We start from the raw sequence: 22,425 nt of genomic DNA, 5'->3' as shown, positions 1-22,425 counted from the left end.
ATATGATCCACTTTTTATAAATATGTATGAATATGGTATTTATGTCGTGGTAAAGTGTGTACTGCACTGTTCCAATTATTTATACAAGCTTCTAGCCAATTTTTAACAGTAGTGAATTGAATGTGATTTAAAGTTCACCTCGGACGAGGCCAAGCCTGAAGAAAACAGTCCTACATTCAAAATGGATTAAGAAGATCTAAAGCAACCACATTATGTGTCGTCCTGCTCTGCTGATTGAGACTGACAGTAAATACCCTCAATTAAACCCCTCGACAGCCTATCGGGAACAGGATGTGGTCGACTGGTGTTGGCTTTACACTCTGAGTTATCGTCCCGGTACACGGCTGTCTCGGCCAGCTGAGCCGAGCGCATGGATGAAACACGGTTTATTTTACCTCCGCTGTCATCATCCTCGTTTGTTTCTCTTTCCTCTGCGGAGCTGACGCCTCTTTCTGAGTCTGGTGGTGTGGGTTACAGCCATTACTGCTCAGCTGAGAACAGAAATAAAAGGAGCAAAGGGGTGGACCTCCCTTATTTCTTCATAGGCGGGGCTTGTCGATAATGTTACTTCGTTCCCCTGGGCAACCAGATGTAGATGAAACTAATCTCATTAATGTGTGGTCTGGATGTCTGTGTTGATAATTCCTTTTCCTGTATTTAACCAAACAAAAGTGTTCTTTTTAGCACACAGCTGCTCTTTTGGCAGACGTATAATATATATAAAATGTTTACAAGTGAAAAAAAAACATCCAAGCAGGTCATGGTCACTAAAAGATGTCATTAGTGCATCCTCTTTTAAAGCTATACTAGGCAAATAACATTGCAAATGACTTTGACCCTCTGATGAAACTTAACCTATTTATTTAAATATATTTATATATATATATTAGGGCTGTTAAGTTAACGCGTTAATAACATAAAAAACGCCACTAATTATTTTAACGCGATTAACGCATGTGCATTTTTTTTCCTTGGCCGCCCCGTAGTTTCAGAGCGCATCGAGTTTAAAATACCGTCTACAAGCTGATGCTGACAGCCCCGCTCCTGCCGCCCGCTTGTGGCAGACCACACTTCCACGCTCACCGGCAGGCACCGACTGGCTGTTGGGAGGACCGGGAGGGTGTGTGTATGTGTGGCCCGAGCGAGAGAACGCGCACACCTTACTTGTATTGTTGTTAGCATCTGGTGCTAGCTAGCTGCGCTAAGATATAAGGAGCTGTTTCAATGAAAACAGAGGAGCGACATTTCGCCGACAACTGCGCCGAGGCAGCCAGACAGTGGGACATTGTACGAATAGTCAGCACACTCAGCACGGTTAGTGCGCGCAACATGATTGCAGCTACCGTTCGAGCATATGCCTTGAGTTGCACATGGCTCCAACGATCCATCAGTGTCTCTCCACACACACACACACACACACACACACACACACACACACACACACACACACACTGTATGAGAGAGGTTCCAGGTTGAATTGAGGCAAATATTTGTAATGTTCAGAGGTTGTTGTGTTTAATATTCATGAGTATATTTGTCATTGTTCAAATGATAATAAACAAACATTTGCATAAAGCATATTTGTCTACTCCAAAACTTGAAAAATATCCCTCTAAGGTACATTTAGAACAGACAAAAAATGTGCGATTAACTATGGACAATCATGCGATTAAATATTTGAATCGACTGACAGCCCTAATATATATCAATACAAGGATTACATTCTAAAGAAACGTTCAACTGCCCAGTGAAATTGTTGCCAAATATACATTAGCCTCATTCACTGAACAACTCCTTATAGAGCTTGTAAACAATCCTCTACAACCACATGTACTGCCAAATTGGGTAGAAATGGTTGATCATATTAAAATGATGTGCTTAAAGAAAAAGTTGCCCTTTGATTGAGAAACTACAATTTAAACAACATTACCAGCTTTTCTGTTCTGCTTTTATCTCCACAGGAGGCCATCAATCTGCTTGAGCCCATGACCAACGACCCGGTGAATTATGTGAGGCAGGGCGCCCTCATTGCCTCTGCGCTCATCATGGTCCAGCAGACCGAAGTGACCTGTCCCAAGGTAAGATATTCATGTTTGCTTGTTTATTTAAACACCTTATTTATCAATGAAATGGCTTTATAGCCTTCAATCAAAACGACATGGATCAAGTCTTTTGTCGAGAGATCTCTTTCATAGGTCTATCTGACATTAAGCAGGGCAGGGAAAGACCAGTGCAATTGCTTACTCAAGAGTGAGGACACAGAAAGGAAAAAAGGGGAGCTGCTTGACCAAAAGCAGAAGGCATTCAACGGTTAAGACCAAGGGAAAGAAATCTGTGTCATGTAAGACTTGAGTGACTAGTCCAGGCATAACTGCACGCTCTCACCCTCGGAGCACCTCATACTTTGTCATGGACAGTTAAGATTTGCCAGACACATTTTCAAAGACTCCTCATCTGCACTGCAACAGTCCTTAAAGCTCAAGGCAGTGAGCAGGATTGTGAAAGAGGCAGTGGAATGTCAGGAGGTATAACATCCACGGCTGTTTATTTCAAAGCCCTGCCCTTTGTCATTTCCAGCTGTGCTTCACAGTTGTTGGCAGACTTTAGACCTTTTAGTTTCTCAGTGGTAAACTGCCCGAATTGGCTGCGTACTACCCATCAGTGTTAACTCTGTTCCCTGTGGTAATGACGGGACTCCCACATGTACTACATCAGGTGCGTGTGGCATTGTGATGAATTATGCTGACAGTGTGCTAGTTTGAAAGTGTCACAGGTCGAAATGCAATATGCTTAACGTAAACCTTCCCCTTTTGTTTGATGGGGCCCTGTAACAGAAAGTCACAGACTTGGAAACAAATGCATCAATTCAGCCTTTTAAAGCAGTATTTAAAAGTGTTAGGGGATTCTAGGTTAACCTAGTCTTATTTGTATATTTGTGTTGCCAAGAGTTTCCAAGGAGAAAACTAAAATAGAAATGTTGCTTGTTAGAAGCAATACAGCCATCATTTGTGTAATACTGCATGTAGAACATGTGCATGACAAGTAATCCACTTTAACATGGAGTAGCAATATATTTTAGAGAAGCATCCATTTGTGGACTTGGCGATCAGTCAATCAACAGAAATAATTGCCAACACTTTTGATAATAAATGCAGGGCTCAACGCTAACTTTTAAAAGTGGTTGCCAGGCTGGCAACCAGGCATCAGCTTTTGGTTTCCAAAACTGAAAATACTTATATTATATCACCTTATATTTTAAATAATTAAGATACTATACAGTTATACATCAACTTAATAATGAACATGTGACACAAAAGAATGTTCAAATGCTTTACAATAAGTAATTAACACAATTATTTGAAACTTAAGTGATAGTAAACTTGTCCACCCTCAATTGCTGGTATACTAAATACCAGTAGTGCAGCTGTTGTCACGTTCTTCACAGATCCCTCACAAATGAATTGAGCAAGTCACTAGTTTCTTGGTCATCCGTTGTCTCCCTTTCAAATGTGGGTTTTCTTGACCTTTGTGCTGACCCCCACCATAGATCCATTTGCCCTTCAGCATTGAAGTCTTGGATTGGCCAGACTAATACATTTCTAATGTTAAATAAATGAAAACCATTCACAGTTAAGTATTGGATATTAATTATTAATGCTGTAAATTACCTTTTTAATATGTCTAATTATATTTAAAATGTGTTACCTTTTTTATAGAAGTGATTATATTTTTATGCCAATATTTTCCTCTGGTAAAGTTTCGTTTTGCACTTTTATTTTGGTTGGCTGAACTTTTTACCCCACAGTCAAACAACTTAATTTGCTTCGCCATTTTTTGTAAAACAAACACACAGCGCACCGCCTACGCGAGTAACGTGCATCGCTTTCTGGCTCCGTAATCACACCAATGGACGTGCAACTTAAGTATCAGGTTCCGACTGGTCACAACAATCATTAAATATCACTCTTAATACAACAAATAATTAACTTTTATCTATTTTGGGGTGCACATTTTGCTGTTTGCTGTCCTTATTTCTTCATGATAAAAACTGGTTGCCACTGATGGCAACCAAAGGCCAAGAAGTGGTTGACATTTTTTCTGAATGGTTGCCAATGGCAACCTGGCAACTGTTGCTGTCGAGCCCTGAAATGTGATTTTATCACGCATAAATAGACAAAACAATAACTGAACCTGGTGTTTATCCAAAGCATCAGACACAAATTCAGTGTTTGGGTTTGCCATTAGTGTCATAACATCAAGTGTTTCACATTAACACATTTTCATCCCCTCTATTCTAGGTGAACCAGTTCAGGCAGCTTTATTCGAAAGTGATCAACGACAAGCATGATGACGTTATGGCCAAGTTTGGAGCCATCCTGGCCCAGGGAATCCTCGATGCAGGTTAGTGTCCAAACAGGAGAGCACAAGACATATTCACCTGTTTACAGAGACTAGTATTTACACATGAGGTCTGGTAACTGGAAGGACACCATCTTGATTTCATCAGAGCTCAATCGGTTTTTCTATGGCTGTCACTTGAAACTGAGATCAATCCGGTCTGTGGTCCCACCTGCCTCCGGGGCCTCACCCCTCACACCCACATGCTTAATTACTGCTCTAACGTGTGTGTGTGTGTGTGTGTGTGTGTGTGTGTGTGTGTGTGTGTGTGTGTGTGTGTGTGTGTGTGTGTGTGTGTGTGTGTGTGTGTGTGTGTGTGTGTTGTGTGTGTGTGTGTGTGTGTGTGTGTGTGGTGTGTGTGTGTGTGTTGTGTGTGTGTGTGGTGTGTGTGTGTGTGTGTGTGTGTGTGTGTGTGTGTGTGTGTGAACTCGGAGTAACCATCCCTGGTTGGCCACCCGTGCACCGTGTCTCTGGAACAGATCATGCTAAGGTGCATTAGCGTCTGGCACCCCCCCCCCCCCTCAGCTCCGGTCTATTCTCAGCCATATGGCCCGTTGGTCTCTTGGTGATTCCTGTTTGTCTGATGGTCTCTGTGTTTGTGTGTCTGGTCAAGTGTTTGTGGACACAAGCATGCAGCATGTGTTGATGTGCGTGGGGTTCTAGAGAGCTGAACCTCATCACATGGAGTTCTACACACTCACGTACATGTATGTATACACAAAGCCTCAATGCAGCCAGGAGCAGAAATCCATTTTCTCGCACCAACATAAAACCCTGTGTGCCGAGCCAGAGAGAAACCAGCTCTGTTTACACACTGCTGTCCAAATACACCATCAGGTGTTGCAACTTACACAAAGTCAAGTCTATCTGAAGTATTTGCATGTGTACTTGAAAGGAGAAGTGCAGCGCATGTGTTTTTGAGATGTTGTGACTCATGAATGTTTTTCCTCGATCATTAAATTGCCTCTTGATTAACTCAGCCCCGCTTGCGGCGATATCTGATGGTTAATTTTGTTCCGAGCAGATTAGCCATCTTGATGACAGACAGGACCCTAAATCATATATCAAATCAGGCACATTAACCGTAATGAACTCGGCAAACATGCCAAGATGACCCTGCGTGAGACCATCCAGACAAAACCCTGACCACCGGTTTCATTTTTCATGCTGCAGACGCTCTCCCCCCCCTCCCCCCCCCCCCCGCTCCTCATGCCAAACTCCAGCTCTCTGTGCTTAACGCATGTTTTCAGTAGGATTCAGCGTGTATCTTACAGTTTAAACACATTCATGCAGGGAACACACCACTCCTGTTTGACTGTCAGACATGCTCAAGCTTGTGTGGTGTGAATGTTTTTAGTATTCTGGTTCTCCTTGGGGGGGGGGGGGGTTGGCGTTTTTGAGGTGCACGGGTAATTGTATTTAATTTGACGAGCGGAAGCGATTAGAGCTCAGTTTCATGATCACTGGTGCCCATTACCCAGGAAATGTCTCTTTGGCTCATTCTCTCACCTCTACATGCTCATTCTACATTTACAGACTTTCCCTGACTAATTGATGGTCCATGGAATTCGTTTTATTTTGTGGTTTCTCCAAACGTTACATTATGCCCCTTGTTTCATCTTTTCAAAGTGACACAGCCAGCAGGTTGAATGTTGGTGTTGTAATTGAACACCTTTTTAGAGGAATCACTTCTATCCCGGGCGTCCCTCACCAACTCCTTGGAATGAAAATTGGCCCACCAAAGTAAGAGTTGGCAAAAACAGCGGGTTGGAGGGGGCCCCCTAGTCAAGTGCTCTCAACCTCTTCTCAACTTTCTAAGAGACTCTTAAGCACCCAGTTGTGGTGCAGCATGCAGACTTTGTGACTCATTCTGGCCGACGTTCAGTCCGTCGGCTCGGGATTGTCTGAACACTGGTTCAGATGTCAAGATAAGGCCCTGGTTTTAAATCTCCCAAGTGGCCTCAGAAAAGAGTGGGCGCGCAACAAAGTCAGCAGATGATTTAGCTGGCATTGTCTGTCTGGATAAAACGCTGCTCCCTTGTAACCTTCCATTTTTTTTAAAAGGAACGTTTTTCTTTTCATCTCTACACTAATGACGGATTCATCCTCGCTGTCTCCTGCCAAGTCTTCCTCCCACTCCCTCTGTCTTCCTTTTTCAATCCCTCCCTATAGTTTGTCCCAGAAAGGCCAAAGGGAGGTTTGTGACTTTTTGGTACGGTTCCAAGTAGCACCCCTGACCCTGTGCTTCACCTTTTTTGTTCACTCTGCGGACACGTTTGACACCTCCAGGGTGCAAACTCCCTCGCACAGAAAACTGAGAATAAGCTAATCTAACATTATGGAAACGCAGATGGGAAACGTGTCTGCTATTTCTGGGACATCTGACACACCTTGGAGCTCACATCTCATGATAATGACCTGACTCAAACTGTTGCATACAGGAAGCTGTAGACAATGCATTCCCTGGAGTAGTTGGCTCACCAGTTTGTCCCTGTAATATAAATCAACGTACCGGACAGATTGAAGCCGAACGACGGCCTTCTCAGGGTGGTGACCATCCTGCTCTGTGCCCTCATTAACCTTCCACTACTTCATCTTATAGTACTTGTGCCAACTGTATTTTAATATATTAATGCAGCGGTGATAAAGTGATGTGCACAAATTCCCTTTTTCCGAAGCAAGTGGTGTGTGTGTTGCCTTTTTAAATGGTTCTTGTGTTAAGTTGACATGTGTTGTTTCACAATCAGTAACCAGTATGAAAAGTGTTATAACAATAAAATAGATTTATTTTGTTATTGTTTACAGAGCAGTTTGCCCCTAACTTTGGAAATGTTTAGCTTTTTGATTTTGCACAAGTTTCTTTACACTGAAAGTTATTACAATATGACTAAACTGAAGTCTAAAATGACCTTTTTAAAAAAAAACTGGTCTATCATCTGTTGAATTTACAACATCATGTAAGTTTGTACCATAACACTGACACCCTCTCCCCCACCTCTGCCCTCTCTCCAGGTGGACGTAACATGACCATCTCTCTGCAGTCCAGGACGGGTCACACTCACATGCCAACAGTGGTCGGCCTGCTGGTCTTCACCCAGTTCTGGTTCTGGTTCCCCCTCTCCCACTTCCTGTCATTGGCCTTCACACCAACTGCTATTATCGGTCTCAACAAGGACCTTAAGGTACTGAGCTGGCTATACTGTGTGTGTGTGTGTGTGTGTGTGTGTGTGTGTGTGTGTGTGTGTGTGTGTGTGTGTGTGTGTGTGTGTGTGTGTGTGTGTGTGTGTGTGTGTTGTGTGTGTGTGTGTGTGTGTGTGTGTGTGTGTGTGTGTGTGTGGTGTGTGTGTGTGTGTGTGGTGTGTGTGTGTGTGTGTGTGTGTGTGTGTGTGTGTGTGTGTGTGTGTGTGTGTGTGTGTGTGTGTGTGTGTGTGTGTGTGTGTGTGTGTGGTGTGTGTGTGTGTGTGTGTGTGTGTGTGTAGTGTGTGTGTGTGTGTGTGTGTGTGTGTGTGTGTGTGTGTGTGTGTGTGTGTGTGTGTGTGTGTGTGTGTGTGTGTGTGTGTGTGTGTGTGTGTGTGTGCTCTGCCCGGCCCCTCTAACTCTCTTCGGTCACATTTTCTTTCGCCCAATACCGCTTCAGTTGCGCCACTTAATGTGACCGACAAGACTAGTCAATTCTAATGTCTAACACTTAATGTGAGAAAGAGATGTCCTGTGTGGGTTGATTGTGCGTTGATCTGTTGGTAATGCCTCGGGGTTTCCGGTGGGGCATGTAAACAAATGCATAATGCTGCGCTATACTTTGCGGCCTCACCCCGGTTGCATAGAGACACTTATTGTTTAGGTGTCTTTTAATAAGCAGGTAGTCATATCATTAGCTAGAACTAGCTGGATCTGATCGATATGGACATAAACGCGAGTGAAGTCTAATCTGACGGAAGAGAGAGATCAGCTGCTGCTGACGAGTCGACACGCAGCTCTGCATGATCACATGCAGCGGTGAGCGGACAAAACACACACTTCAGGTTAGAATATCAGACGTAGCTATTTTAATTACCTCTCAAACTACCTAAACTAGTTATAGATATGTTTAGTTTTACTGTCGGGTCACTCATTACTGGATCCGCGAGCTGCATGATACTGACGGGCTGTCAGGAGAGGGAGAGAGCGCTCCGTTTATTATTCCCGTGTTATTGTAAGTTACTGTTCACTTTTGAATAGTTAATCTACTATAATTAGTTTGTTTAATATCGAATCATATCAATTTGTTTTAAAGCTCAATAAATAACAAAGAGACCTTTGACCGGCACTTTTCAAATTTTGTCCGGAAGATTTAAACTTTAACGGACATTTTGACCGGCGAAAAAAGTGTAGACAACTGCAGAATGTGACCTTGTTCTAATGCAAATTAAAAGACAATAGATTCAAGGTGCCTTTTATTGTCATCCTGAATCACTGGGTTGCACAAACGCAATTGAGTCCATTAACGATACACATGAAAAACAGTAATGTGTTCCTGTAGTGAACTTTTAAAATGTGCACAAAGGGAACAAAGGAAGCAGCAAAAAACTGTGGTTTATACTAGAGGCAAATTAAATGGCTGGCTTCAACATTTAACAGCAAATGATCCTGCATATACATTTTCATTATAGCAGGGATTAGTTAAATATTGTTGGTTTATATTGCACACATATTTTGTGTTGAAATATAACTGCCCTGGGGGGAAAGTATGGCTGCTGAATGTGCACTGCATTTGGTTTGAAAATATTTAGTTTCTTGCCTTGGTAACGACTGTCACCAGCAGTCTTTCCATAACAAGACTCTCCTGAATGTGGACTTTTCTCACACACAGATGCCACGGGATTACTGTGACATGTTGGGGTGTTTAACAGACATTAGATGGGCATTATCGCTTTAATCATATGCAGATCAACAGCACCTGGCACCACACACACACATACACACACACCTTGTGTATACACGGGAGCATAACGTTGGTGTAAAGCCCCAAATAACCCACCAGGGATGGAGTGCAGAGACAGACTTGGTGCTGCACCCTGCCAAGGCTCGTCAGCACCTGTTTAACTACACAGCACGAGTCTTCACAGACCATTGGACAAATTACTTCCTCTTCTTTAAGAAACAAACCTGAAGGTTGGCTTCAAAGAGCGCACAGGAGAAGCCACTTACCAGCCTCACGGTTTCAATGTATGCCTCCATACTGCAGTCTGAAATATGTGGTGTTAACAAAAAAAGGTTCCCCCCCCCCCCCCCCTACCTATAGTCTAACGGAGCAGCACAACATGCCAAGTCATTTAGTTTCAAAACACTGTTGTAGTTTGAAGGCTAACGCTAAACAGAAGGCACCTGGTGCTGCTCTGGCAGGAGATCTTCTTTGATGTTTGTCCAGGTAAAGATGACAAGAGCACTTTTTAATGTGTACTTAAGGATCAAGTCTGCAGCTAATAAGTGATGGTGAGGTGAATGTGAAGGAAGTTTAAAACTGCTTGGTAACTATTTTTTTTATTTCTAAAATCAAACCGGGTGCCTGTTAGAAACCATATTGGTGATGAGGTTGTGATTTTAATTGGAATAAATGTTGGCTCAGAGAGGGAGCGGTACTCAAGCTCTCCTCTGAAAACAGCATTTATTAAAGTTGTTTTTAGGTTCAAGAGACCTCAGAACTGACCACCACCTAACGGGCTGACTTCATTCTTATTGTCTCTGTTCATCCGTCATTACCCTCTTTTAAAGGATAGGTTGGCAAGAAAGCCTCAAATTAATAAACGTATAGCGTAGCACTTGAAATTTGACGTGGAAATGTGTGGTGACTTCCCAAACCGCTGTGTCGTCTGAAGTTGCTTTGTTTGACTTTCTGGAGGATGTTACAGGTTTGTTTCCTTGAAAGTGGATCCGACGGGTAGATAATGGCGTAAAGTCACTAAACATCTTCTCTCTTTCTGTCTTCCTGTTCAGATGCCCAAGGTGCAGTATCGCTCTAACTGTAAGCCCTCCACCTTCGCCTACCCCCCAGCTCTGGAGGTTCCCAAGGAGAAGGAGAAGGAGAAGGTGAGAACATGGCAACTTGGCAACTTAACACATCCGCTTGTTTTGATTTTCTTTTACTGTTATTATCAGTTAAAGAAGGCAGACGTAGTTTCATATTCATTTGTAAATACGTTTTTAACCCACGCTGTCAGATATATACTTGTTCTGCCTGGCATATTGATTATTTCAGCATCTCCAGCATATGTTTCTTGGTTGCTCGTTTCCCTCTGCTTTTATTTTGTGGTCGACTTGTTCTGTATACTGTAAGTCGTGTTAGTAGGTGGTCTGATTGTGGATGGTTTTGTCTTACATTGTCTGTATTCTCTCCCTCTCTGCACGGCAGGTCTCCACGGCTGTTCTCTCCATCACCGCCAAAGCCAAGAAGAAGGAGAAGGAGAAGGAGAAGAAGGAGAAGGAGGAGGAGAAGATGGAGGTGGTGAGTGGAAAGGCACAGCACACCCTTTCTCCCCTCATTGCCAATAATCTTATCTTATTTGTTTTTCGACACTTCATTTGAAAAGGTGTCTAAACTCACAACAACACATCTCCTTTGCCAAGCGATTTATTTTATTGGGTTTATTTATTCAGAAAGATTTGTTTGGAGTAGTGAGTTTGATGTACTGGAACAGAGATCTACCCTGAATTATCCCATTTTGTAGGTGGTCTGTCTGCATAAACTAAAGCAAATGTACTATTTAGTTTAAACACATTGAGGGTATTTAGAACCTTGCCGTTTATCTGAAGTAAAGTTTTCAATGATGTTTTACAGTGTTTGACTCCAAGACTGCTTTGAACGCAGGGAGTACCCTATAACAGATTGTGTTTAGAGCAAGATTTTGTGAGACAATTCTTGGTGGACTTCAGTCCTTCAGGGGTGGTCTTGGGTCATGCTCCCCCTTTTTTTTTTTAATATCCCACAAGGCAATGCAGCTTCAGCATGTGTCCTGGTTGTGTTGTTTTTAGTAATGACGCATCACTCACCTGCTGATAAGCAGATACAATCATAAATAAGCGGATATTAAATGGGGAATCGGATCCATGCTGTCAGTTAAACAGTCTCTTGTGCTCTTTGACAACAAACACGCTACCTTTTTTATTTCTTTTCCCAACGCAGTGAGTCAGTGTAACTCTCACTGGGTTTCTCTGGGCGTCAGCAGCACGTTTGATCCGCTCGGCCACGCTACGTCTCAGCTCTGCTGCTGAGAGACGAGCTTGGAAATGTCTGGCCCGCTCACATCTCAGATTTTTGATTTCATTTGGCTTGACTCTTTGAGAAGGCGGTAGAAGGAGGAGGTATCGACTCTCACTGGGGTCAGACGGTTCATTTTCTGGACCGTTTTATAGAGCGGACTTAAGTTTGGGAGATTTATTTATGCTTAGCTCATCTATTTTCATGTAAGAGCTTCACTGTGGTATCTTTTTATTTCTACTCTAAATATATCAACACTCAAATATGTTGCGAAGAATGATTGAGATAGAAATGGCAAGAAAAAGTAAACCTAGTAACGATAAATACAGATGATAGTGATATTAAAAGGCTATTTGAAACAGTGATTTCATCAGTAAAGTATTTAAGTGCGTCTGTAAATCACACCTGAAACCGGGCTCGAGCAGAGAAGACAGCCGAAGTGTTTCAGAACATCTGCAGGAGATGACGGACTTTTGTTGCTAGCTCCAATGGCACCTTCTGTCCTTCCATGTATTTGTAATGAATCCTCCCGTGTATCGGCCTGATAGCCCAACACATCACTGGCCATGGTGCCAGAGTAGTAACAAAGAAACATCTAAGTCCTCCAAACTGTCTTGTAATGTCATAATTCAACTAGAAATACTGATTCTGATTGCGGTGGGTTTTCAACTTTTAATTTAGCAGTTTCTGAATTAAATGTATGTTTTAAATAAATTCAGCAATGACACAACCGTACAGATTGTTTTTAAGAACATCCTTAAGTTACAGGACATTATGAAAGGTAATCACAGTAGGCCTAATGGAGAACATGCTTCTTCTGTCACAGGAGGTCCAGGAGGCGGAGAAGGAGAAGGAAAAGGAGAAGGAAAAAGAGAAGGAGAAGGAGAAAGAAAAGGAGAAAGAAAAGGAGAAGGAGAAGGAGAAAGAGAAGGAGAAGGAGAAAGAAAAGGACGAAGAAAAGGAGAAAGAAAAGGAGAAAGAGAAGAAGAAAGAGGCAGAGCCAAACTTCCAGTTCCTGGAGAACCCGGCCAGAGTGATGCCGGCCCAGCTCAAAGTGCTCATCATGCCCGAGACCTGCCGCTACCAGCCCTTCAAACCGGTAACTATCTGTCCGTCTGTGTGTCTGAATGTGGGTCTGAAAGTGCGTCTGTCTCCATGTAAATCTATTCAAGAGGCCATAGTAGAAAGTCTTGCCAATAGCTCTTTAACCGGGTTTTCAAAAGTCTTACATTTGATAATCAGAATTTAAGGGCTTAAAAAGGTCTTAAATATGATTTTAAAAGGTCTTAAAAATGATCGGATTTGAAAGGTACTTCTGTGTTGCGATTAGTGTTGCACGGTGTACCGATACTTGAAAGGTACCGCGATACCCTGCCGTTAAAAACGTTTCGATTCCTCCGTTTCATTAGTATCGGTACTTTAAGAATGACGGGGAAAAGTACTCCGGTGAGAAAGCGCCGTTTTAATAAGAGCCGTGTGTTTTCAGCGCTCTGCTTCCACTCCCTGCACTGCAGCCGTGCCTGCAGTCCCTCCCCTCTCAAGCACGCTCTAAGTCCCTCCCCTTTCTTGTGCACACGCTAGCTGCCAGAGCATGTGAGAAAGCGAGAAGCATGGCTGCAAGTGGGAGTGCAGCTGCCGCTGCGCCTCGGCTTGTTGACAAAAAAGACACCAGAAGCGAAATTTGGAAGTATTTGAGCTATATCTCTGACAGTGAGGGCAAGCCTACGGACACCACGAGGCCCGTCTGTGAGACATGTTTTAGATCCCTGCAAACCAAGGGAGCCAACACATCAGACTTGGCTACGCACCTCGCCGACCGGCATCCAGACAGGTTAGCGAATGTGATAGATAACATAATTACATCATGCTCAAGCCCATGCCCTCAAATCTCAAGTCAAACCAGTGTAATTTATTTTGTGACAAATTAACGTTTTCGTAGTTTGCCGAGTCAATTACTGTTCTTATGTTGAACATGAATACATTTACTTTGCAAGTAATTTATGGGACGTATATCTTCTTTCATAGCAATTTTCCTTCATACTTTCTTGCTGTGAAATAGGTCTTAAATTCTATTCAGTGGTCTTAAAAAGTCTTACATTTGAGTTGGTGAAACCTGCAGGAACTCTGTTTAAAGGCGAACATAACACACAACAAAACCCACCTGAGTGTACCTTCTTAAACATCAACAGGACATTTCAGGCTATGTTTTTTTTAAGTTCTTCTCCATTAAAGAGCAAAAGCCTCTTCTACCAATCACCATGTGACAATGACATATGGATCCTTGATGGAGAAATCCCCACATAAACTGTAGGGAGATGAACAAATGAAATGCAACAGTCCACTACCAATGCTTGAGAATGGCTCCTGCAATAGTCCTTCACCAATAAGGTGTTAAATGAACTTTTATCTGCAGCAATACAAATCTACGGACATCAATTCAATAATATTCAAACATGACTTTAATGAAATGTAACATCGTAAAAGTAACCCAGAGGGGAATTTTCCTTTTTAAAATGGAAATAAATTCAGGATCCAGCCTGTCAGTTGATTTTGGCCTCGGACACACTTCTCCAGGTCCACCCCGCCCCCCCCCCCCGTCTCTTCACTTTTATAAACCGGAGGGCTGCGGTCCTGCTGTAAATGTTGACAGTTTTCCGCAAGTAAACGGCAGGATGGCGTGCGGTCGCCCAATAAGCTCTCACCCCGTCCTGTAAAGAGGAAGCACTGTTTGGTTTGGTCCCTCACAAACTCAAAATTGTAGGTCTTGCATCTAATGCCAAAATGGTGTCTTAGCTCGTCTAAAGTTTTGTAATGCTGCTGTCCTTTTAAGGGTTTGTTTTTACATTCACAGAGGAGTTTAGGAAGTGAAGAGGTTTTACAGATTCATCTTAAAATCTGGTCAATGTCTGGCGGTTTATTGAAACCTTATTTTGTGAATCAACTTGCGTGGTAACAAGTTCCCTGTCTTTGATTGTTCATCGGAGCTGAATGATTCCACAAATTGATTAAATAAACAACACTTTTGAGTTTCAAAACCAAAACAACATGGTCCACATCCTGTTTCTCCCCTCGTTGTACCAGTTTGTTTCAAATAAATATTGTAGAACTGCGTCATAGCTTTTCTTGACCTCAATTTCAAATGCATTCATAGGGTCTTTATCAAGGCAAGATTACGTACTGCTTTTGGGCCCCAGACCCTCAGTTTTACCCTGTGGTGTTTGTCACATTTGCTTGGTACAACTGCACCACTCAAAGCACAATATATGTTTGTATGATGGGGACCCAGAGTATTTTAATTTTACTTATGCTAACTACTACTACTATATCCTTTTTTGGAGTGGTGGTGCATCTTCCTAAATATATAAGAGCTTAATTAAGTTCTACTCTTTACTAACTACTAACTACTTATTGTAAGTCGCTTTGGATAAAAGCGTCAGCTAAATGCAATGTAATGTAATGTAACTAAACACACACAATGCACAGAAATGGGGACACATGGTTAATGAATGCGTTTCGTTTTACTCTGGGGCCTCGAGAAGGTTTATCTGGTCCTGATCATTAAATACCATTTGGTCGTTTCAACAGAGTAAGATACTCAGAGAGGAATTTCTAACGGTTTTGACACAGCCAATGATGGCTCTGAACCCTTTCGCTGGATGCTATTGGCTGACTTTCCTCTGTCCTGTCACCAGCTCAACACAGGCGGGATCATCATCATGAGGGACACCAGTGAGGAAGTGGGAGGAGCTGGTGGAGCCCGTCTCCGCTCACGGCCCCAAAATCGAGGAGGAGGAGCAGGAACCAGAGCCCCCCGAGCCCTTCGAGTACATCGACGAGTAAGAGTGCTCTCACGGCAACGGTAGGCATTCCTAAACTCTTGTTATTCATTCATAACTTCAGTGAAGTGTCTGCTGATATTCCACAGTTTCTCCGTCGCTCTGTCCAACCCCCGTTCAAGGTATGGTAGGTAATTCCACTTCGGAAAACACTTTTTGTTATATTCCATGGAATGCGCTTAACATCCGATAGCAATGAATATATGAAATGCTTTGACAATAAATACATTAAAGATCTCAGGTTTCTAAGTATGTTGTGTAATAAAACACAATGCAGGTGTGAGCTGTTGTTCCTGAGCATAGCATAGTTTCACACGTCACTGGTGGAGGAATGTAAACCCCGTCCTCCAAACAGCCGCTCAGAGGGCAGAGCTTTCTCTGATCTGATGCTTAATGACTCCTGGAGGCTGATGGTGTTTGTGTTGGACGTGTTGCTGCCTGCATCCATGTACGAGCTCACTGTTGATGAGACCAATGAGGTGTCAATGACCAAATTAGGGCCTCCTTGCATACTTCTGTCACTTCTTAATGAGGTTCAAGTGCTGTGTGACACAGTAAAACACTGCGGCATCACGGTCAGCTGACTGTGTGTTTGCCAGAGAAAGCAGCGGTGAATGAACCAAGTTGTATTATTAGGTCGTAATGTTTGATGAATATAAATACATGGGAGAGTCACAGTACATTTGAGTAAATATTATTTGAATGACTGATTTCTGGCCCGTAAGCCCCCCCACATAGTTCTGCTGCCCTCCGCACCTGATTGTGTGTGTGTGTGTGTGTGTGTGTGTGTGTGTGTGTGTGTGTGTGTGTGTTGTGTGTGTGTGTGTGTGGTGTGTGTGTGTGTGTTGTGTGTGTGTGTGTGTGTGTGTGTGTGTGTGTGTGTGTGTGTGTGTGTGTGTGTGTGTGTGTGGGGGACAAAAATGTTGTTCTTGTCCCTATTTTTTTTAAAAACAAGAATAATTATAGCGCCTTTTTTCAAAAGAGTTTTCACAAATACTCACGTAGGAAAAGATGCAGCATTGCGCTTTTGTGAGCCATTGTTTCCACTTGTGGAGCTTTTTCTGCTATGTTAAACTCGGTTGTCTGATGTTTTGTGGCAATTACTCTCAGTTGCATCATTCATTTTGTTATGCTTTTATCTGGCATGACTGTTTAGGATGTACATTTTTTTGTGACGTTAAGTATCACGAATGTCAGCATACAGCCATGATGTCACTGCTTCTGACATGTAATCCTAATTGTGTATTTGGTTTTTGTATTTATTAGTTTGTGAATCACCTCTCACGGCATGTGTTCCCTCTCCTCAGGCATCGGGAGAAGTGGGGTGTCAGCAATGTTGGTCCAGCGTCTCCTCTGGTGCATCCAGCGTCTGCATCCCCGCTTCACTTCCTCTTTTACACGTTTCTTTTCCTGTTCTGCCGCCTCATTATCCAGACAGGGAATGTTTTACACCCTTCAAATTGTATAATTTTCTGTCCGTACAATAAAAATGGATATATATTGGAAGCTGGAGAGTGTCTGTTTATTCACCAGGCGTGCAATGAGGGAATTTCTCTAATCCCATACATTTAGACTGGTTTACATTCTCAGCACTCAGCAGCCGCCCAGCCGTCTGTCTGTCTCTCACAGCGAGCGAGTCCACGGTCAAACACTAAACAACTGTGGGTGGCAACGGGGGGAGGGAACACTTCTGGGTGTCTAGAAGGTCGAGTCAGAAAAAATATTACAAACGACAAACCTTTTGGGCAGATCAGGACGGAAACGTTATGTTTGTTTTTTATTTGCTAAAGATTGGTTCAGTTAAAATTGAGACTTTCTTCTACTGAAACTAACATTGTTGATGTATTCCAATCATGATTCCAATACTATACCAATGCATACTATGCCATATTTATGACACTTTGGGACATTTTATTAAAATACTACATAATAAACAATTATTGAATGAAGGCTTTTCATTGTTCACGATGTAGTATTACGTTTCCATTCTTTATTAAGAAACTTTTTTTTTTGTAATGATGTTCCAGACACGGATTGTTTAATGGCATCTTAAATGTTACATTTCATTGTTACTGTATGGCATTTTTATGAGAGATTATACACAGATTTTTTTGAAGTTTTATTATTAATGAAATACCTTTTAGGATATCTGGACAAAATGTATTAATATATATTTATTGGCATGACATATTTAATGCGGATGATTAAAATGAATGGACTGAAATTTATATAGCGCTTTTTCTTAACCACAAACACTTTTTTCAATACATGTCCCACGAGGAGAGATAAACATGTTCACACACTGTTCATTCATGTAATCGGGAACAATTTTGGGTTCAGTATCTTGCTCAAGGACAACTGCAAATGCTGGGGGTTCATACCAACGGCCCTCCGATTGGTTGAAGCCACTCTACCTCCTGAGCCTCAGCTTAATGGAAACTTAAGCAACATTCTTTTATGAATGTTATACATCTTAAAATCCATCCTAAGGTACATTTTCAATCCTAAAATTCACCTTGTAATCTCAGCAGCTGCTGCAATGTACTTCTTGTGCTTTTGGCCTTTAACCCAAAATCAACTTTATCATCTCCGAGTGTCAATTTTTCCAAGTCTAAGTATGATTATATTTGGTAAATGAAGCGTCACCTGGAAATGTGGTTTGGAAAGCATTCATGAAATGATAACACAGGCAGTTGTTTTCAGCATGAAATGTGATGTTGGATTTTTAATGCGTAAAACTGGTGGAAAAAATGTCTGTGCTGTGAAGTAACTTAGTAAGTGATCGTCCACTCCCATCAGTGAACAGCATATGTACATGTTGGCCAGACACTTAGTCTAATCAACTCCTCCCTTCACATTCCCACATTCTTGGTCATGGAGAACTGTTTAACAACATTAAACCAAATCTTTCCTCATCCTGGTCATCTATGGTTGCAAACGCAGAACACACTCCACTGACGTCCGTTTCACTTTTACCTTGACGACCAAATCCATCATTCTTATCATTCAGCGTGTGATCCTGTGAGGAGGAAGCATCTGCTGATGCATTCCTCCACGTGTGATTTTACACATCCTAAATATAGAGATGAGCTGAGGCGATTAACTTTCTATTAGCACCCCATTCCTGGAGACACCGTAACACAGAGTAGTCTCCACGGGAGGGAATGTGGGAGATTTACTGCAACCTACTCCCACCTTTCCTCCTCATCTCTATGTTTTCCATGCTATTTTCCAGCTAAAATGGGAAGAGGTCTGCTGCAGCCTTCACTTCCCGCACGTCCATGGGTGGGATGTCGATGTTTGCTGTGTGTGTGTGTGTGTGTGTGTGTGTGTGTGTGTGTGTGTGTGTGTGTGTGTGTGTGTGTGTGTGTGTGTGTGTGTGTGTGTGTGTGTGTGTGTGTGTGTGTGTGTGTGTGTGTGGTGTGTGTGTGTGGTGTGTGTGTGTGTGTGTGTGTGTGTGTGGTGTGTGTGTGTGTGTGTGTGTGTGTGTGTGTGTGTGTGTGTGTGTGTGTGTGTGTGTTGTGTGTGTGTGTGTGTGTGTGGCACCCTAGCCCGACCCTGTCTCACTCCTTCCAGACTTTCCCAACCATATCCCCTTTTCTGTGATGGAGTGGACTTCCCTCTAACCTTTGTTTCCATTCCTTGTAAACTCACACGTGATACCGATCAGTTATACCACCAAGGAACCCTGCAACGCTCTCTGATGTTTTGTTAAATCAAAGCATGTGGTAGGCCTATGGCCCTATGGGACTCCCACATTTAACATAGGCCTACTTGGTGCCACAGGCAAACTAGTTCAGAGCCTTGTTTTAGACATGCTAGCCTCAGTCTGTATTTATAATAATAATAATACATTGGATTTGTATAGCGCTCTTCCTAATGCTCAAATACACTTTACATAAAATCAGAAATGAAACCGTAAAAAGAAAACAAAAACATAAACAGTAGTCCTAATCCAATTGCGAGTAAAGTACATTATGCTGACACATTTATGGCAAAATTAGTCGGTCCACCACCATAGCTGAAACTGATATAATTATTGGAATCAAACCTTTACACTTTTTTGCTTACAAATCCCTTTCCTTAACCTCTGAAATTGGACTTGTGCTTTTTAGGAAGTGTGAAAGATGTAGCCCCAAGTTTCCTTAAAAGTACAACTGGAAACACCATAGAAGGCAACAAGAAGCCGATGTTTGCATCCTGGGGCCTATACTACGAAGCTGGTTCAACCTAACCTGGATATGTTTGAGTTAGCCGGTTGGCCTAATCCAAAACATACGCGCTCTCGCTAAACTGTACTACGACGCTGGTTATCAAGTGGATCGCTCAGACAGCGCAGCGTCATACTTCCTGAATGAAAAGTCAACTTTAATACTAGTCAAAAATGAAGAAGTTAAACTTTAAACATCCATGACTTAAACACTTTATCCAGGATAAAAGCCACATAGTTGCACCTGCAAGCTTTTCTGTATTTCCTTTCTCCTGTAATATGACTTGATCGCTTTAAACTCCGCACACTGAGCTCTGATTGGTCAGCAGGCAGTGCTTTCACTGAGTTGAGCTCTTAGCCTGCAACCTAACCTGGTCCCGACCAGGGACCATGGAAATCTAGCCTGCTAAAAAGAGAACCAGCTTCGTAGGACCGGAACGCCGGAGTTTTCCCTGAATTTAGCCGGCTAAGCGAAAATCCTGCTTCGTAGTATACCCCCCCAGTTCTCACAGGCCAAGCTGTGGACAGGAGACGAAGACATGCAGCCAATCAGCAGCGACTAATGTCTGTCAGTACACGGGCAAACTCAACATCAGAAAGGAAGAGGAGAAGGGTGATGGTTGGTGTGAGCAGCAGACAAAGCATGGAGTCACCGTCTGTGGATGCAGGGGGGGGGGGGGTTCATCAGCGCTGTTAAAGCAAACAAGCGCCCCCATCAGAGAGCTCATTGGTCAGCTGGGGAGAGTGGCCTGCGGATGGGGTCGAGGCCTCGGGGGTTTTGGCTGCACTGGAGGCGAGTGATGCGCTGCTGGTCCATGACAGGGCAGACTGTTCTGTCCCGTCTGGATGGAGGGTCACGCTGAACAAACTGGGGGGGTGGATTTTGGCCTCCAGCTTGTTTTATCTCTGAAACCTCCTATAAGCAGGGCCGCCTTAATGCACGGGCTTACCTGGGCTGAAGCCCAGGGGCCTACGGAGATCAGGGGCCTATCATGAGCCAATAAAAAAGTTTTAAAAAAAAAAGTAAATTACAAAAAAAAAGTTTTTTATTTCGGATGTTTTTAAAAAACATTTAAATAAACAAAGTCTTGGCTTTCAGAATATGTAACTTTTATTTCCAAAATCACACGATAAATACATTTTTGAAGCTTGTAAAGGGAAGATGACAGCTCTCACTCGCCACTCACTCCCCCTCCCTCCGGCTGACATTATGAATGTACGCGTATAGTAATCATAGATAACACGGCAGGGTCCGTTACAGTTTGTTTTCATCTGGTTTCAAATAAACAAAGTCTTGGCTTTCAGAATATTAAACTTCTTTCGGCAAATTCAGATGATAAATACAACTTTGAAGCTTGTAACGGCATAATTACAAGCGGAGAACGGAGTAACTTGACGTCACAGCAGGCATAACAACAGCCGGTGTTTCTCGTGAGTGTTTTCCCCGGGAAACAAAGACAATACACAAAAACGCAAAAACACACACACACACACACACACACACACACACACACACACACACACACACACACACACACACACACGTGAGCTTCCCCCAGACCAGTAATCCAAACAAAAATATCTTCCCTCCGTAGTATTTTGATCATTTGCTCGGCTAATAATCAGACCGATGGATTCCAGAGATGACTCCGTAACAGTCAGTGGGCACCACCTAACAGCCAATCAGAATGAGAATATGTTTCACATGTGACTTATTCAAATTGCGAGTGATTGAGTGACAGATGAAGGTTGTTTAGGACAAAAAGTTTGAGAAGAAAAAGTTTGAGAGTGGCGCTCGGAAAAGGAAATTGTTGAGGGAAAAGGAGTTTCGAGACAAGCAGCTATTACAAAAAATGCCGAAGCTTACAGATTATTTTAAACCTGTAGGCCAAGATGAGGAGGAAGCACAGATGAGTTCTGTACCGAGCGGCAGCGGTGCCGGCCGCGGGGCCTCGGAGCCAAGTAGGCCGTCTGGTTCTGATAGCGATGGAGTAAGAGGAAAAACAGACAGGAGGGATGTTGGAGGAGATGGAGAGGACGACGAGGACTTGCTACGTGGAGGGGAGCCAACGGCAACCGGACAAATACATGAGGGAGGCCCGATACGTCACTCATCTGGAGGAGAGGACCAGGCGCGCATAGAGCAGAGTGGAGAAGTGTGATCACAGAGCCTGCCGAGGCTATAAATGATTTGATTTGTTGTTTAAATAGGGGGCCTACAAAACCATCAGCCCCAGGGCCTGATGGCAGGTTAAAGCGGGCCTGCCTATAAGGAATGGGCAGACTGGGAAGCAGAGCGTTGATATAAAAATGTCAATTTTCTTGACTTACTCCTTTTTAGGAATTCCTATGTTGGAGGTTTACTTTTTGTGAACTTTCACACTGCTGCATCTGTGCCTACAAAGCTGGAAATCACCAGTTTCTGTTCCTGCGCCAAACACTGAACTAAAATAGTCCATTCATGGACTATTTTAAACCACACTTTTTAAGAGAAAAAAAGCTTTTTTCAGCCTTTACTCACAACATTGTGAATTGTGTGTCTGAATTTTATTTTATTTGTGTTACAAATAATAATAGAAAAAGATTGACCGATAAAAACATATTATACAATAATTGTTAGTTGCAGCAGTAACACATAATACATTTTTTTAATGGAATTTGTGCCACAGTTTTAGATAAAACTGTATACTTAATATAGCTGGGCAAAAAGTGTAGAAGTATTGATCATGTCTATTTGCAGCAGGTAG

At 42.7% G+C, this 22,425-nt stretch overlaps 1 protein-coding gene across 1 annotated transcript in view; it reads left to right on the top strand.

Annotated features, from left to right (window-relative positions):
* The window catches only part of psmd1 (proteasome 26S subunit, non-ATPase 1), a 41,904-nt gene extending 26,414 nt beyond the window's left edge, over positions 1-15,490 (top strand). The window contains 8 exon segments of the mRNA XM_034236418.1: positions 1,962-2,078; positions 4,299-4,401; positions 7,411-7,580; positions 10,372-10,464; positions 10,787-10,879; positions 12,459-12,731; positions 15,325-15,372; positions 15,374-15,490. Coding sequence (XP_034092309.1) covers positions 1,962-2,078; positions 4,299-4,401; positions 7,411-7,580; positions 10,372-10,464; positions 10,787-10,879; positions 12,459-12,731; positions 15,325-15,372; positions 15,374-15,472 — 996 coding nt within the window. The 3' untranslated portion in view covers positions 15,473-15,490.
* The last annotated feature ends 6,935 nt before the right edge of the window (positions 15,491-22,425 follow it).

The sequence above is a fragment of the Gymnodraco acuticeps genome, unplaced genomic scaffold (genome assembly GCF_902827175.1).
Source record: "Gymnodraco acuticeps unplaced genomic scaffold, fGymAcu1.1, whole genome shotgun sequence".
Taxonomy (NCBI): domain Eukaryota; kingdom Metazoa; phylum Chordata; class Actinopteri; order Perciformes; family Bathydraconidae; genus Gymnodraco; species Gymnodraco acuticeps.
Note: the sequence above shows the minus strand (reverse complement) of the source record. Positions and strands in the feature narration are given on the sequence as shown.